The 17,383-nt window shown below is 52.8% G+C and overlaps 1 protein-coding gene across 9 annotated transcripts in view; it reads left to right on the top strand.

Annotated features, from left to right (window-relative positions):
• PEMT (phosphatidylethanolamine N-methyltransferase) overlaps nt 1-17,383 on the top strand; it is a 90,760-nt gene that overhangs the window by 19,046 nt on the left and 54,331 nt on the right. For 8 of the 9 annotated variants that reach the window (XM_075560945.1, XM_075560942.1, XM_075560943.1 and 5 more), the window contains exon 2: nt 1,115-1,222. The exons of the other annotated variant lie outside the window; for it this stretch is intronic. In XM_075560945.1, coding sequence (XP_075417060.1) covers nt 1,115-1,222 — 108 coding nt within the window. The remainder of the gene's footprint in view (nt 1-1,114; nt 1,223-17,383) is intronic. 9 annotated transcript variants of the gene reach the window in all.

Genomic DNA, 17,383 nt, shown 5'->3' with positions numbered 1-17,383 from the left:
TGGACAGTGTAAGATATGAAAATAATAATAATTTATCAAGGGTTCATGAGGAGCGTAGGAGAGGGAGGAAAAATGAGCTGATACAAAGGGCTCAAACAAAAAACATTTTGAAAAGGATGATGGCAACATACGTACAGATGTGCTTGACACAGTGGATGGATGGATTGTTGGAAGAGCCCCCAGTACAATGATTTTTAAAAGTGAAAAAGATTTAGTCTTGATCATCCTCTCCAGGGTTGCCAGGAGCTGGAACGGACCCAGTGGGTTTGGACCAGGCGATTGTATGTTGTTCTCTAAACTTTGATGTACGTGCGCCACGCACTCGTCCGCCTGCTTTCTTCACTCGACAGTGGTGTGTTTGAGAACTGTATCTTGATGCTTGTGGATCTAGTTCATTCATTTTAATGTGGTTTAACTACCTTGGGAAGAGGCCACATTTGATCTTCCATTCTGCGACTAATGGTCACCTCAGTCATTTCTGACGACGTCTCATCTTCTCTGTTGCAAGCAGTGTTGTCGGCCATGTTTGCACGGGCTCCTGACACACGTGGGCAGACACTGGGAGTTGCTTTGCTGGGTGTGGGGAGCTCCTGTTTACAGTTCCTCTGGCCACTGCCCAGCCCTCGTCAGCACCACGTGTTGCCCGTTGTACGTTTGGGAGAGAGTGGATAGTGATAGAATGTACCTTGCTATTGCTTTGTGTCTATCTTCTTGCCATCAAGACCGAACTTTCTCTCCAGACACTTGAGTTTCCGCAGGGACCTGTCACCCTCAGCCCTGGTGTGCATGACCCCTTCACACTGTGCCCACGTGTCGGCCCCCACGTCTGGTGACACTGCTCTCAGCCTGCTGGATCCGGTCTCCTTGTCTAGCATGCATGCCCACTGTCCCTCTGTGTCCTTCGACAGGGCGACACAGATGATTAAGTTTCAGCTTCTTATCTTCAGTTTTATGAGACTGCACTGTGGTGGCCTTTACTGGACTTGGGTGTTCCCAAGCCTCCACTTGTTCCCAGAGGGCAACTTTGTTTCTGAGTTCTGGGGACCTGCCCCCCCCCCTCGGGTGGGCAGTGCGCTGGGCAGCCTTCCCACTGATGCTGACTCTGTCCCTGCAGGCAGACCTCTACGTTATGGCCTGGCTACTGGGCTACGTGAACCCCTGGGACCCCAGCTTTGTGGCTGCAGTCCTAGCCATCGCCTTCAACCCGCTCTTCTGGAATGTGGTAAGTGTCGCTGCTGGGACTCCCTGCCCGGAAGTCTGCCCCTCGCATGGTCAGTCGGCTGCTCCTGCCCTCCTTGTCTGTCTTTGCCGAGTGTGGCAGCCTCCTGCGCGCGCACCCAGGCTTGAGCGGTGGCGGGGCCCGGCCCCTCGAAGTCCTCTGATTGGGAGCCCCGTTATGTAGCCTCAGCTATATAACGGGTTGACATACATAGTCCAGGTGCTCAGTGGTCTCAGATTGCACAGGGGGTCTGCAGGAGACCACAAGGCCTCTGGGAAGGGCTACCCCGAACCTGTCCACAGTGACTTTAACAATATTCTTATCTAAGATATGGGATTTCCTCCTCTCTCTGCTGTTACTTGCACGAGAGAACCGTGTTCTTGTGAATCCCTCCCCTGCCCATGGACTCCATCAACATTTTTGTTTCCCTCAAATACAGCTTCTTGCAAGAAGAGTCTGTACCCCCCACCCCCCACCCTGACTGAGGTGAGTTGTAGCAGACTAAGCCGGTATGAGTTAAAAGTACAAAAACCCTGGTGGCCATTTGTAAAGGAGAGGGTACACAGATGGCTTCCAGCTAGCCACTTGGGTGAACCCCTCCCTACCCCCCACAGGACCCAAGCTTGGTGGGGCTAGGAAGCTGTGAGAGCCCCTCTCCATCCCGCCCCTTTGTTTTTTGGAAACAACTGAGCAAAACTCCATTCCATCCAGTTACCACCCCTGGATGGTGGGTCACAGCATCCAATGTGCCCCTGGGGCTCCTGCCCCGGTGAGCGTTGGGCAGGACTTGGGCTCGGCCCCACTCTCGCCCTCCGGTCATCTGGAGGGCACTTGGAAGGGAAGGCTCTCAGAGGGTAGTGCTATTCTGTTTCCAGGCAAGAGCTCCGTAGCTTGGGAAACAGGCCAGGCCGTGCTTCATTTTCTCTTCTTCTCTGAGATGGGGTTTGTGAAGGAGGGGTTATGATGGTGGGTGGGGGCCAGGGGCGCAGCTGCTTCCCTCACAGGCTCGTGTTCCATGAGTGGTCCCACCTGTGCTGAACATGATGGCCCTGCCGCATGACTGCTTGCCAGCCAAGGAGGCCACAGAACAGGCTACCGCCGACCTGCCAGGGAGTGGGCGGGAGCAGACAGGCCGTGCCTGGCTGGGCCGAGTGGAGCCTGAGGTTGAGATGCCGGCGGACTCTCTGTCCGCCTGGACGTGGAATGGGGGCTGCTGGGTTAGGCTTGAGATGGTTGAGAGTGAGCTCCTTGCAGGCTGCTCTTCAGCTTCTCTGCCCCGCACAAGCCCAGGCTCCCTCTGGCCTGTGGGAACCTCCATCCTCAGCCACATGCTCTGCGTGCTGACTGGCCCTCCTTGCTTCTCAAAAAAAAAAAAAAGCAAAAGAAACCGAGTTGACCCTGACTCGGGACCCTACAGGACGGAGTGGGACTGAGACCTCTCCTTTCTCCCTGGAGTGGCTGGTGGATTTGAACTGCTACCCTTGAGATTAGCAGCCCAGCTCATCACCACTCCACCACCAGAGCTCCTCCCAGACGCCCCCCTAAAAAACAACCAGACAAACCTAGTACCGGATTCTGACTCCTGTTGTGTGGAGTAGAATGCCTGCAGGGTGTCTGAGGCTGTAATCTAAAGGAAGCACCGGCCAGGGCTCTCTCTGGGGAGGGGCTGTTAACTGCTGAGTGCTTAATTGCTGCACCACCAGCCTCCTTTCTCCTCACACATGGGCCTCCCTAGTGGAGCTCTGGTGCCCCCAGGGAGGGCCAGGCCCGTCAGCTGCCCTCCCATCCACAGACCTGCTTTCCCGTCCTCCTCACGCCCAGGTCCCCTGTGAGCTCTCCTCCTGTTCCACCCTCCCATGCCTCTGGCTGGTAGAGTCCTCAGCACCTCTGGTAAAGCAGGTGTTTGGTCAGATGCCCCCAAAGATGCCCACACCCTAATTGCTGGGACATGTGATGGTGACCTCATGTGGCACAAAGGGATCTTTGCAGGTGTGATTGAGTGTGGTGTGTGTCTGGTGCTCTGCCCCAAGAGGTCTCAGTGTCATCGTCCCCCACCCCCCCCAATGATTATGCACAAGACAACGATGTCTTTTTGCCAAATTACTTTAAAATCACGCTTTGATCCACAGAGACTTCCTGAACAGCATGTGGTTAGGAGATGGGCTGTGCTACTTCTAAGTTGTTTTTAGTCATAAGCTTTTGAGTTGGCTCATTTTTAGAAACAAAAAGCAAACCAGTTCACTGGCACAGTGTGGGCATTCAGGGGAGAGTGCGAGCTCCCCAGAGCTGTGTCAGCCTGAGCAAAGGTCCAGCCACTGATGATGGTTTCGTGGTCTCTGCTGCTGGGTAGGACGTATGTGTGTGGTGGCCAAGGGATGACGGGAAAAAGACATGGTGGCTCACTGTTTCTGTGCTTGGCTGTTAGACTGTAAGGTCCCTGTTTCTGACCCATACTTCTGTAAGACTCACAGCCGTGGAAACCCCGTGGGACAGCTCCACTCTCTTCTCTAGGGCCATACAGTCAGAAGTGACTTGGTAGCAGTGGGTTTGGCTTGGGGTTTGAAACCTCTGCACCAAGTCTTTGTTTTCTTTCTGTGAGTCCTTGTGGCTCCTTTTCCTCCCAGGCGCCAGGAGCCCTGTGTGCCAGGTGTGGTGTGAGCATGTGCCTGGTGCTCCCCTGCGCCATGGTTAGTGTCCTGTTCAGTTGTGGCTAGGACTCTGGAGGGAGGTGCCAAGGTGCTGCCGACACATTAACTAAGTCCCTGGCCTGGCAGCGCCTTCAGTGCCCTGACTGTTGGCTTTACTGGGGCATCTCGAGGGGGCTTGGTGGCATAGTGGGTATGCATCAGGCTGCTACCCAACAGTTCAAAATGAGCAGCTTCTCTGACGGAGAAAGATGAGGCTTTCTACTCCCGCAGAGTTCCAGTCTCAGAATCCCACAGGGGCAGTTCTACCCTGTCCTATGGGTCGCTGTGAGTTAGAGTTGGCTCGTGGGCAGTGGGTTTTAGAGGGGCCTTTCCACGCCCTGTAGATACGCTGTATCCAGAAAGAAACTCTTCTGTTCCCCTTCTCTGTCACCTCCTCCCTCAGATGACCTTTGCTTAAGTCCAAGGCCAACCTTGCTGTCTGCCTGCCTCCCTCTCTCCTGAGGCACTGACCCACCTCTGCCACCTCCTCCACTCCCCACTTTCCAGGCCAGGCTCCCTAGGGAGCTGCCACAGGCCCCATACTCTGTTCTCTTCAGTGGTTCTCCGTTTTCTGGGACAGACTGCTGGTTCATGTGGCTTGCTAGTACCCTCCCTCTCCCACTTGTATCCATCCCACTCTGTGCCTCAGTCACCCGAAGAGCTTATCTGTGTCCTCACACAGAGCACCCCAGACCTGGTCAGGTCAGTCCTGCAGGTCATCGTCCTTGCTTTCAACACTTCCTGTGCCCTGCTGTGCCCATGATGGTTGACATTTGGTTAGCATCCTGTTGAGGGATCTGGGCACTGTAGCTCATCTGGCTGCAGTGTGGTTTCTGCCCACCAGGGGTCAGTAGCATCATCACAGTTGAGGCAGTCTACCTTGTACCTGGTACAGGGCCACAGCGGGGCTGAGAACTGCTGGTCTGAGTGCAGCAGCCTGCTTCCGGCCTCCTCTGGGCTCTGGACACTGCCTGCACATGTCTCAGCACCAGCTCCTCTGTCTAGTCAAATGGGCCAGGTCCGCTCACCCTGTGTCCTGCGCACCAAGACTGGAGCGAGAGTTACAGAGGACAGAGAGTCCTCACTCAGTCCTCACTGCTGGCAGCTCCTTGCCCAGCTGCCTGGGTTACTGTACTCATTGGCTTTGCACTGCCTCATGGTTTACAAAAGTAGATGGTTCCCATACTTGGGTTCCTAACTCTTGAAGACCATTTCTCAGAAACGGATTGAGGCCTGACAGCTTGTTTGAACATCATGACAGACCTGGGTGGGCTTGGAGAGAGGGACTGACCGTCTCATATTGCTCACCCTGGGACACTTCTGATTGTTCTGTGGGGACACAGGTGTGAAGGGGCCCAGGACCCAGGTCTGAGCTCCACCCTCAGGGAAGCCACACCTTCTCTCCCACAGCCTGCAAAAACCCTGGCTTCCATCAGCTCTGGCTTTTGTGCCCTGGCTTGAGGTTTCTTCTGCTTGATCGTGCCCCTTCATCCCAGGGTGGCAGCCCCACCTCTCCCAGGTCCTCCCTGCAGCATCCCCTCTCCTCTGCTGCCCACAGCTCAGCTACCTTGGTGCCTGGGCATTTCCATCATGGGGGGAGTTTTGGAGTAAATGTGTTTGTAGGAGCAGTTGCTAGCAGATACCCCACCCCTGTTAGTCATGTGGCCAAGGCCTTCCAGTCAGGGGCATGCCTGCATCTAGGGTAGGAGGCCCTCTGTCTGTGTCACTCCCCTCGACTTCCTTGGTTTAACCCCCGAAAGCCTGCACCTCTAGGAAGAGCTGTCCATCACTTTCGCACAGTGGAACACTGGGAAGACTGTGTACCCTGGTCAGCCCAGGGACCCAGTGGTGTGGCCTGGAGGCAGCTCTGGCTGCAGGACAGCAGGTGGCACTGTGGGCACAGAGAGGAGTGTGGCCAGTCTCCTAGGCCTGCTTTGTCCTGCTGCACTAGCCCCCTGCAGGAAAGCTCTCCCCCAATCGCACTGTCATCAAGTGGATCCTGACTCAGCAGCCCAGTAAGACAGAGTAGAACCCTGCCTGGGCGTTTCCAAGACTGTAAACCTTTCTGCGAGTACAGCACCTCATCCTTCTTCTCCAGAGGAGCAGCTGGTGGTTTCCCAACTTCTGACTGTTCAGTGAGCAGACCAACACGTAGCCCCTGTGCCACTAAGGCTCCCAGGAAACCGTTCGTGGTGCCCATTCTGTGCCTGTGGAAGCATGCTAAGTAAGGAGGCCAACCGAAAGTGGCTTTGCCTCTCATTCCTTCTCAGGCTTGTTTCTCTGGTGGAGGGAGGTTGTCCTCTGAGTATTATGGGCGCTCACTGTGTGTGGCCTTGTGATCTTGGGGAGGGTATGTCCTGCCTGCCTGGATACCAGGCTGGACATCGGGTGAACGAAACAGCAAGACCAAGGCCTTTTGAAGGGTCCATATTGCAGGTAGTAGATGAAGAGGCCTGGACACAAGACCTTTGGGCCAGGCATGAAGGTGGCATAGGGTTTTCAAGGCAGCGGGCCTGCTCAGGGGCTCTTCTCAGGGGACTCTGGGATGGGTGTGAGCAGGAGTGCAGAAGACCCAAGAAGAGATATGTATGTGTATGTGGGGGAGAAGGTTGGTGGGTGGGTCCAGGCCGCATGGAGCCCAAGGTCAGCTGGTAGTGGGCCTTAGGCCTGCATGGGCACTGGACCGTGAGCCAGGCTTTCACAGCCCCTCACTCTGCCTAGAAGTTTGGCTCTCTGGTTGTGCCTGTGTGCCCACTGGGATGCCAGCCCAAGTTTTGGGTCCAGAAAACAACCTCCTGATCAGCACCTGCCTGGCGTTTGCGGGAATCTGGGGTGAGCAGAAGAGCCCGGGCACAGGCTAGGCTTTTATCTGTGCAGAGCCAGCTGGCCCTGGAAGTGGACTGAGGTCTAGTTGCGTCCCAGAGCCTTGAGCAGGTTGCCTCATCTTGCGTCTGAAAACGCAGTCTGTGTCCTGCTTTTTTTTTTTTAACAGCTTGGCTGGCTGAGAGGTTATCCAGGACAAAGTGGATGGAGAGTGTGGGAAACAGCAGGCACCCCGTGTTGTAACACACTCCCAGGAGCAGCAGCTGTGAAAGCTTCCGTTGCCTTTGTCTTCCATCCGTTTCTCTTGAGGCCAAGCTTTTTCAGAAGTACTTGAACTAGTCCAGAAGCTCACGCCCAGGACATTCCCATGGTTTAGGGCCCTGTCTTCTGTTCTCTAGGAGTGATAGGTGAGCCTGGGGCCAGCAGTGGGTGGTAGGTCTCCAGGATCATCAGCTGTCCCTGTGTGATAGATAGGTTTATTGTGCCAACCTGGCCAATGAACACATGTGGGATTAAATGAAGAGCAGAGAGAGAAATGGCGTGGTGAGCTTCGCCTTTTTTGTCTCTTGCTCTTTGATGATCCAACCAGTGCTGGTTCTCTGCCTCAACTTGTGAGCTACACTACCTGTGGGACACCCAACCAGTGCACTGTGTTGCTGTAGTTTGAGGTTCCTTCAAGACCTGCTTCTCACACTACTGGTGTACATTGCTTGAGCTGGGGACTGTTGGACCTGCCTTGCTGTTTGTTGCCTGTGACCAGATTGCCTGAATTGCTCTACAGAGGGTTCAGCTGTCTGCTTCCTTACTTGTACCCAGCAACCCTCAAGACTTGAAGGACTGCTATTGTATTTGCTGTCTCACGGAAGTGAGTTGCACTGAGTCATTTGTACTGCTCTGTAGACTAATTAGCTGTTTATTTCTTATGTTGTATCTATATAAATATGTATCTCTCTCTCTCTCTATATATATACATATATATATATATATATATGTATATATATATATATATATATATATATATAAAAATCATCAGTGTCCTGGGTTTTTTTTCTCTAGAGAACCCTGTCTAACATTCCCTGCCTCACCTCTGTATCCAGCCTTATTGGTTGCCCCTTGTTCAACTCCTCACCCTCCCTGCTCCCTCCTTCCCTACCAGCTGAGGGTAGGGTGGAGGATGGCCAGGTGCTGTCCTGCCCACGGTCATGGTGGAGTGTGAAGACAGGGATGGGCCCCTTGCTTTGTCCTTGGTGGGCTCTGAGGCACACACTCTGGTTGTCTATTCAAGAGGGTGGTAAGCAGGTCCAGGAGCCTCACAGTCCAGCCTAGCTCAGTCCAGAGCCGAGGTTGAGGCAGAGAGGGATGGTGGAAAGTGGAGGAAAGTGGGTGTGCCTGGAGGTCAGAGGTCAGACCAAGGCTAGAGCCTCTGATGGTCTCTAACAAGAGTTTTTAAAACTAGGCACAGTTGTTTGGTTGGCCCTGAAGGTATACAGGCCCAGAGGTGACACGGGCAACCATAGCTAGCCACTCTGTGGGGTGGCAGACCCTTGCTACTGTCCCACCCACACTGTGATCCCTTGTTTTCAAAGGTGGTCAGCGCGTGCTGGCCAGTTGGGAGGCAGCTCGTTTGTCCCATGCAGTCCACAGAGTCCTAGTTTGAACTGCTGGTAGCACAACCATGAGGTACTTGGTGGGGGAGTGCCAGCAGTGATTTGGCTTGATCCTGCTGGCTCTTTGGACCAGTGTTTTCTTTTCCTGAGGCTGTGAGGAGCAAGGTGGACAAGGACCAAGCCAAGTCAGTCTGGGACTCTGCCTGAAGGACGGGACCTCACGGGGATTATGCCACGTGCTCACGTCCTACTCCTGCTCCTGCCTCTCCCTCTCCCTCGCCCTCTGCTGCTCCAGGGGAGCAGAGGCCGATTACTGGGTTCCGGAGGCCACCTGCAAGCTTTTCAGACCCTGGGCACTATACAACAAACTAGGAGGTGGAGTGGAAGCAGTCAAAACCAGGGTTAGGCCGATACCCTGGGATGTCCTGTGAAGCCATGGCCCTACCTAAACCTTTAAGTGAAGAAACCAAATCCCTTGAGGTATTTGGTTGTACAGGTGTGTAAACAGTCTCCACAGCAGCCAGTGTTTTGGTTAAAAAAATACATCTCACACGTTGCTGAGTCAGCTTTTTATCTATTGACATCAGTTACATTAGCCAGCTCTGCCTGCAACTATTACCTGTAATCACTGCGAACTTTCTACCGCCTTAAACAGAGACTCCATGTTCTGTAAGCAAACACTTCCTCTCCCTTCCTTCTCTCTCCCACTTCCGGTAGCCCACAAATACATCGTGGTTCCTTTACCTTTGCCATTCTTGTCCGCTTAATAAGTGGTGTGTGTGTGTGTGTGTGTGTGTGTGTGTGTGTGTGTGTGTGTGTGTGTGAGAGAGAGATTGACTTGTTCCACTCCATGCTGTGGCACAGGTCTGGACTTCATTTCTCTTTCTTGCTAAGTGCTAGTCCATTGAGCATACACACTGCTTTTAGTTTAGCCATTTATTCGTTGATAGGCATTTCGGTTGTTTTTTGGTTAAGGTTGCAGTGGCTGTTGGTGCATGTCCCTCGGACAGATGCTTACTCAGTGGGGTTGATGGATCACATGAGGTTTCCAGTATTAGTGTTTCGAGGCACTGCTACGTGGTTTTCTACCATGTCTGTACCATTTTATGTTCCCACTGGAGAAGCATTGTAATTTCTCCATATCCTCTCAAACATTTTATTTTCCCTTTTTAAAAAAGTGTGTGTCATCCTATTGGGCTTTATCGTTAGGCACTCTCCCGTCAGTTCCCACTCACAGGGAGCAACCCTGTTGTACAACAGAACAAAGCCTTGCCTGGCCATGCCCCGCCCTCACAACTGTGCTTATGTTTGAGCCTGTTGCTGCAGCCCCTCCGCCAGTCCATCTTGTTGAGCGTCTTCCTCTTTTTCCCTTTACCAAGCATGATGTCCTTCTCCTGGAACTGGTCTCTCCGGAGGCATGTACAAAGGACGCAAGGTGAAGTATCACCATCCTTGACTCTACCTGTTACTTCTGCTGAGACAGATTTGTTTGTTCTTTTGACAGTCCATGCCAATACTGTAATTCCAGTGCATGGATTCTTCTTCCATCCTCCGTATTCATTATCCAACTTTCATATGCATTTGAGTCCATTGACAGTGGCTTGGGTCAGGTGCATGTTGGTCCTCTCACATCCTTGCTTTCCAACACTTGAGAGAGAGCTTGTGCAGCAGAGTCACCTAGTGCAATGCATCCTTGTATCTTTTGACTGCTGCTTCCATGAACATTGATTGTTGATCCGAGCAAGATGAATCCTTGACAACGCCAATCTCCATTCATCATGATATCACTTCTTAGTTCAATTGTGAGGATTTTGGTTTTCTTTACATTGAGTTGTAGAAAAGGCTGCAATCTTTGATCTTCATCAGCAAGCAAGGTTGTGTCGCGTGCATATCTGAGGTTGTTAATAAGCCTCCCACCCTGAGGCCACATTCTTCTACATAGAATCCAGCTTCTCTGATGTTTGCTCAGCACACAGATTAAGTATGGCGAGAGGATACAACCCTGACACACACCTTTCTTGATTTTAATAGTCCCTTGTACTAATACTCCCTTGTAATAATAATTATTGCCGTCCTTGTGTGAGTGATATGATGTCTCATTGTGGTTTAGAAGATGTTGAACACCTTTTCATATGTTTATTGCTTATTTGAATATCTTCTTTGAAGTGTCTGTGTATAGCCTGGGTATCATTTTTGAGTAGGTTACTTGTCTTTTTGTTAAGCTGTAGAAGTCATATATACTCTTTAGCTAGCAGGCCCTTATTAGGGAGAGCCCTGGTTGTGTAGTCTCATGGCCACCCTAGAGGACATAATAGAACTGCCCTGTGGGTTTCCGAGACTGTAACTCTTTACAAGAGTAGAAAGCCTCATCTTTACCCTAAGGAGCTGCTAGTGGTTTTGAATTGCCAACCTCATGGTTAGCAGCCCAAAGCATAACTCACTATGGAGTCAGAAATGACTCTAGGCAGTGTGTTAGGTTTTTGGTTTTGGTGGCTCAGTCGTTACGCATTCACCTGGGCACTGTTGGGAACACATTGTCCATTATAGAGCCTAAGCCCCAGGGGCCGTGCTGGGGGTGAGGATCCCAAGGAGAGGGGGATTCAAAGCCAAGGGCACACTATAAGTTCTGTTTCCTCTTCCCCCACCAGGGGAGGAGACCAAGTCCTCAGCCAGCACCCTTCTGACCTAATGTGATGGAGGGCTGGAAGAGGCGGGCTCTGGAGGGAGGAGGCTTTAGAGCTGAGCCAGCTCCACAAATGACCCACTTGTGAGACTGTAGAGTGTGGTTGACGAGTGGAGCCCCACAGGCCCATCCCAGCACCTGCCCCTCCCAGCTGGTCCTGCTGATCCGGGTTTCCTATTAGGCCAGCGTAGCCTTAGCCCACCTTGTCTGGTTTGGGCTTGCCTCTCCCATGGTTCCCAGGAATGTGGCTGCCTGCTGCTGCACTCAGCCCTCGAACCCCAGAGCACTTCCACGCTGAAGCAGGAATGGGTGGTGTGTGTGTGTGTGTGTGTATACAAAGACCTGGTGGGAAGCTGGGGCCCAGGCAGGAGGCTCCCAGCATCCTTCTTTGCACACTGAGTGGCCAACTGCTTCCGTGTACAGGTGTGCTGGTGAGAAAAGGAATTAGGCGTTGGAAGCACCGAGGGTTGAGATTGGCCTGCATGACCCCAGCTACCACACCCAGTGAGGTCTTCCAGCTGCTCCCACAGTCATCATTGCCTGAGATACTCCCAGTCCCTCTGGTTGCAGGCCAGCTAGTCTCATCTTGAGCAGCCCAGACCCCTGGGCAGGAGCAAGGGACTGGGCAATCCCTTCCTGAATCTGCTGCGTGGATCCCCACCCCAGTACCCATGCTCTAAAGGGGCCCAGAAACCTGACCCACAACATTTTCTAGATTTACTGTTGATGGCACAGAGTTGGGGGCCTGGTTCTGCTGGTGAATGTTCCTGAGAAAAGTGGTAGAGTGGTGGTAGAGAGGGTGAGGAGGAGGGGCCTGTCATGCCTGAGTGCATCTGGGCGGAAGGAGCACAGAGCTGGGCACCCCAGGGAGTGGGCAGAGCGGGAGTATGGTTACACTTGCTTGGTCACTGGAGAGCAGGTCCCAGCAGCAGTTGATGCGGAGAACAAGTGATTGCACACCTTTGTGTGACCCTTCCTCCGTCCCTGCCATGAGACCATTCTGACTCAGAGCGACCCTCCAGGACAGGCAAGTAGAACTGGCTGTCACTCTTTATGGGAGTAGACAGCTTCGTCTTTATCTCATGGAGCAGCTGGTGGGTTTGTACTGCTGACCTTTCGGTTAGCAGCCCAGTCAGTGTGTAATCACTGTACTACCAGGGGCCCTGGGCCCCTCCCTGGGAGCAGGGAATCCGGTGACCCACATTCCTGCAGCCAAACCTCCCAGGATGAAGCTGGTCTGAGGAGAGGGGTGGGGGTGGGGCTAAAAGATGGGTCTGGTGGAGACTCCTGTAGGGCCTGGAGAGTTCCCATGGGCAGTTGGAGTCCTCACACCTTGTTCCTTGCTCCAGAACCTGACTTTCTGACCTGGTTGAGGCTAGGTAATGACCTTAACCCCTTTGGTCCAGAGGACACAGTGTTTGGGGACACCAAAGCCCTTCTAATCCCCTGGCTGCCAAGCACTTTCACACCTCAGCCCCAGGCTGCAGAAAGAGGGACGGTGATGCTGGCTCCCGAGAGAAAGGATGGGTTGCAGTAGCTGAACATGGAAAGTTAGGGGCTGGGAGTGAGACCATGCGCTGCTGCCTGCTCGGTGGGAGTCCTTCAGCATCCCCCAAGACCCGTGTGTGTGCACGTAGGGGTGGGGGCAGAAAGTTCACAAGAATGGTCCCTCCAGCACAAATTTGATACCTGTTGTCGCTGAGACCCTCCCTTCCTCCAGGTGTAAGATCCAGCTGCCTAATTTTAGACCTTGAGTCTCCATGTCAAAATGGCAGCAGTATAATTAAATAATAAAACAAGTGGGGAGCCAGAGAGGGGGGCACGACGGTGAAGAACTGAATGGAAACATTACAGCATTAACTGAACCCCATTACTTGTAAGTGGAACCCAGTTGCCAAATTTCTGCCCCAGCCGCAGTAGGAGCAGCCCCCTCCTCTCCTGGGCCCAGGGTCCCAGACTCACTGCACAGGAGGACCAGCACTTTCCTCACAGGCCGGCAGTCCCCACTGGGACCCTGAAAGGAATGGGAAGGGGATGTGGTCATCTGATGGGACAAGGTCCTCATCTTTATTGGCTGCCAAAGAATTCAATCATTGTTTTGGGAAGGATCGGTTTTGCACAATCAGATTTTTCGGATAAATAACCCAAGTTATTTTTGTTTCTCCTTAAAAAACAAGCAAACAAACAAAAAACCCCTAATTTTTAGATGAGCTTTCTGAACCCAGACCAAACTCACTGCCATCAGGTTGGTTCCAACTCCTGTGCCCTGTCGTACAGTAGTACTGTGGGCTTCCAAGACGGTTCGTCTTTACAGGGGTAGAAAGCCTCATCTTCTTCCCCTAGAGCAGTTGATGGTTTTGTACTGCTGAACTTGCGCTTAACAGACCAACGTGTGAACACTGCCCTCCACCAGGGCTCCAGAGGAGCTTTCCAAAAAAGCTCAAACTCATTGCCATCGCTTCGATTCTGACTTGTGGTGACCCTATAGGGCAGGGTAGACCGGCCCCTGTGGGTTTCCCAGACTCTCTTCATGGGAGTAGACAGCCTCATCTTACTCCTGTGGAGTGGCTGGTGGTTGTGAACTGCTGGCCTTAAGGTTAGCAGCTCAACACACAACCACTAGCCACGAGGGCCCCTACAGGAGCTTTACGTGCACAGTCTATGCAGAAAGAACAGTTTCCATGTAAACCCCTTCTCTGCTTCACTGTGACAGTCGAAAAGTCAGTGTTGATACTGTTACCAATTGAAGCCCTGAGGCTAGGTCATGTCTTGGTTTTGACAAGTGCATGATGCCCAATGGCCTTTACACACGTTCATTAAAGAAGAAACAAACCATAGCCAGCAGCTGGCTTCCACTCAGGTGGCCTGTCTGAGGCAGTGGTGTGCTCCTTGGAGTTTGTAGGGCTGTGCTCTTTTGGAAGTAGACTGCCAGGCCTTTCTTCTGAGGTGCTTCTGGGTGGACTCCACAGACTGCTGATCTGCCCTTGTGCGAGATGGATCTAGGACCTACTTCTGGGTCTGGAGTTGCTGGGCCAGAGGCAGACCTGGTGTGATGGTGGGAGAGATTGGCCCTGTGATGAGCATGTCTGAAGGCACACGTCCCAGTGTCCTGACCCGGAGCAGCCCACACTGGTGGGTGCACAGGATGACGCCGAGTGCCATGAAGACCCCAAGTTCTCCCCCTGAAGACGTTGCGGAGAATGATTCCTCAGAGACTGGACCATGGTAGGCAGGCCTGCAGCAGCTAACAGGATTGGGCTGTTCTGTCTCATGTTCCCCCTTTAAGCCACAGAAGTCCCTGTCCTTGAAGGGCCATGGGAAATGTTCCAGCGGGGACCAGTTAGCCCAGAACATAGTATTTTGAACTCCGGCTGTACCCAGAGAGAAGAGACCGTCCCTGTGCACAGCGGCACGCTGTCCTTGCCCCTGCTGTCATGAGTCCCCTCGGGAGCAGTCACACTCCTCTGTGAGGAGGGTTGGGTTTCAGGCAGGAGTGGGCCTTTGTATTTTCCTCCCTGCGTTTTGGCTGGTGTCGCTCACGTCCCTCCTTTTTCCACTGCCCCTGCTTGTACTGCTGGCCGTGGGGACACAGTTAGCCCCTGAGGGATGCAGCCTGGGCAAAACAAACCGAGAACAAACTCACTGCTGTGTAGTCAATGCCGATGCATAGCGACCCTATAGGACAGGCTTGAATTGCCTGTGAGTTCCCAAGACTGTTACGCTTACAGGAGTAGAAAGCTGCCTTTCTCCTGAGGAGCAGCTGGTGGTTTTGAACTGCTGACCTTGGGGATCATAGATGAATTCATAACTACGACACCATCGGGGCTGCCCTCAGCTGGGGCAGAGGGGAAAAATTAAGCCTTGCTTTCAAGATGTGAGCCATTTCTTGGAGGATGGAGGTGGCTGACCCCCTCTTAACCTACAGGCTGGTCCCCAGAGCCTTCATTCCCCTTTTGCCTGAGTGACTTGGGCAGTGCAGGGAGACCCCAGGCCTCAAAGAGTGGGGCTAGGTTCAGCAGTGGGGTCGAGGCTTCGGTTCACATGGGTCCCAGTTCTGTGAGATCCTCATCTGTGTACTGAGCACAGTACCATCCTGCCGCCTCTCTGTGCCCATATGGGGATCGGACGGAGCTGTGGATGCCGAGGAGCCTCCCAAAGCCTGGCGGTCATATACAAGTGAGAGCTGTGCCTACAGTTACCGCTGGCGCTTCCTTCCACGAAAGATGAGCCTGCGGGAACAGGCCCTGTGTCCTCACCTACCATGGCCCTGCTGCTGCTGCTGCGTGCTCTCCTTGGGGATGTTGGCCTCTGAGCCCCCTCCCACCAGCCGGAGGTGGCATGCTGGGAGGTGACGGCATGAGCGTCGAGAGCCTGTGGGGTGATCCCAGGTAGACAACCCCTGGGGTGAGTTGAGTAGGCCTTCTCTGCCAAGTTCCCCTTCTCTAGATTAACTGTGAGGGCACTTAATTAGGCAAAGCACTTTGCTCTCCTCAGCCTCTGTCCTAAAGAACAACAAGATTAGCTGCACCTTCTGGCTCAGATGCTAATATTCAAGGGGCTTGGCTGCCCTGGGCTGACCTAGATGAGTGGCACCCGCAGACTTTGGGGCCAGGTTCCTCTCAGGGCAGCCCAGGGGGCTTGGGATGGCTGCTGCAGCATGCTCTGGGAACAGACCCTTCCCAGCTCCAGCGAGCTGTGTGTTCCGGGCTAGGTGGCTTTACTCCTGAGTCTAAGGCCCTCACTTGAGAAATGGACCCCACTGGCTTAGGCATTGGAGGCCTTGGGAAACCATGGTCACTGCCCCTTAAGCACCCTCAGGCCAGGTGACCTCCTTCTCCAGGATGAGCCCCAGAATGAGAGCCAGCTGCCCTGGACTCCATGTTCCCCTGGTGGGGATTAGGCTTGCCTGCCTGGGTAGGTACCAGCATCAGTTGTCAGACAGGTTCATGGGGGCCTGAGCCCACAGCTTCCAGGAGGAGTTGCAGGCAGGCTCCGCCAATTAATGGGCAGCTGTGAGACTTGAGTGGCCACTCTATTAGTTGATGGTGTCATTCTTTTGTGGGAAACCCAGGAATTATCTGGAGTCCCTGGGCAGTATAGATAGATGCTTGGCTGCTCATAAAAAGGCTGGAGATTAGTGTGCATATCTTGAAAGAAAGGCTTGGCTGTCTACTTCCAAAAGATCACAGCCACTGGAAACCCACAAAGCAGCTCCTTCTTTTGCGCCCCAGCCCTGGGCTGCCCCACTACCCTCAGCCCTATCCCTCTAACCCTGTCCTTCGGTGTCTACAGGGCATCTGTGTGGGAGGTGGACTTTTTTGGTCTTTTGTGTGTGTGGATTGGTGGTGGTGGTGAATTTTATGAGGGGGCTTCAAAAAAATGTTTGTGACAAAATGAAATAGAAAGGTAATGAAATCTTTCCGTTGACTTTTTGAAGCCCCATCATATACATAGCAAAACATTCTTGCTGTTTTCATATTTTTGGGGTGTGTATAAATTCCTGCTAAGCTTCACATTCCTCCTGTTATTTGACCATCACTGACGGTTCCAGTTCCCCATCACCCTTAACAGAAACTCACGTGTCCTTGAGGCAACGTGTCTGTCTTTTCTCCTCCCACTGGAGTGGGACTAATGAGCTCTGGTCCACTTGCCTTGTTTAGATGCTTTATAGACTTGGGCCCATTCAATATTTACCCTTTCAAGAAAACAAAAAAAAATCTTTATTAAGGTGAATTAGATGAAGGTTTACAGAGCTGATCATGGTTTAGTGTTTAATCATTCTTATAATTTTGATTCAACTCCTCGATTTGCAGTCCCCTCCATGTTTGCGTGCACCTAGAAAGGCCTTGGAAGAAAGGCTCATCTACCTCCTTCCAAACGGCCCCAGCCACTGAGAACCCCTCTGCAGCTTCTGCCTTTGGGCCCCAGTCTGCTGTGTCTCTCTGTCGTGTCCCACTCCTCCCTGTATGTGCTGTTTCTGTGCCTCCTCTTTCTGACCTTGCCCTTGGCTAATTGCTGTCTTTTGATCCTACACGGATGACTGTTCTAACCAGAGGTGAGTTCACCTCCAGACCCGGAGAGCAAAGACCATGGTCTTGGAGGGCCCAGTGGGCCCTATGTGACCATTCGGTTGCACATTTCTCTCCTACTCTAACCGGGACCTTCTAATGTGCTCCCGTTCAGAGCAGTTGGTAGTGGTAGCTGGGCCACTAGTTGTCGGTTTGCACCTGACTTCTTTTGTTCAGAAGAGCCCTGGTGGTATAGTGGTTACATGTTGGGCAAGGTCTGCAGTTCGAAACCACTAGCCACTCTGCGGGAGAAAGATGGGGCTTTCTACTCCTGTCAAGATTTACAGTCTGGAAAA

Source organism: Tenrec ecaudatus, chromosome 10, assembly GCF_050624435.1.
Source record: "Tenrec ecaudatus isolate mTenEca1 chromosome 10, mTenEca1.hap1, whole genome shotgun sequence".
In the NCBI taxonomy this organism is placed as follows: domain Eukaryota; kingdom Metazoa; phylum Chordata; class Mammalia; order Afrosoricida; family Tenrecidae; genus Tenrec; species Tenrec ecaudatus.
Note: the sequence above shows the minus strand (reverse complement) of the source record. Positions and strands in the feature narration are given on the sequence as shown.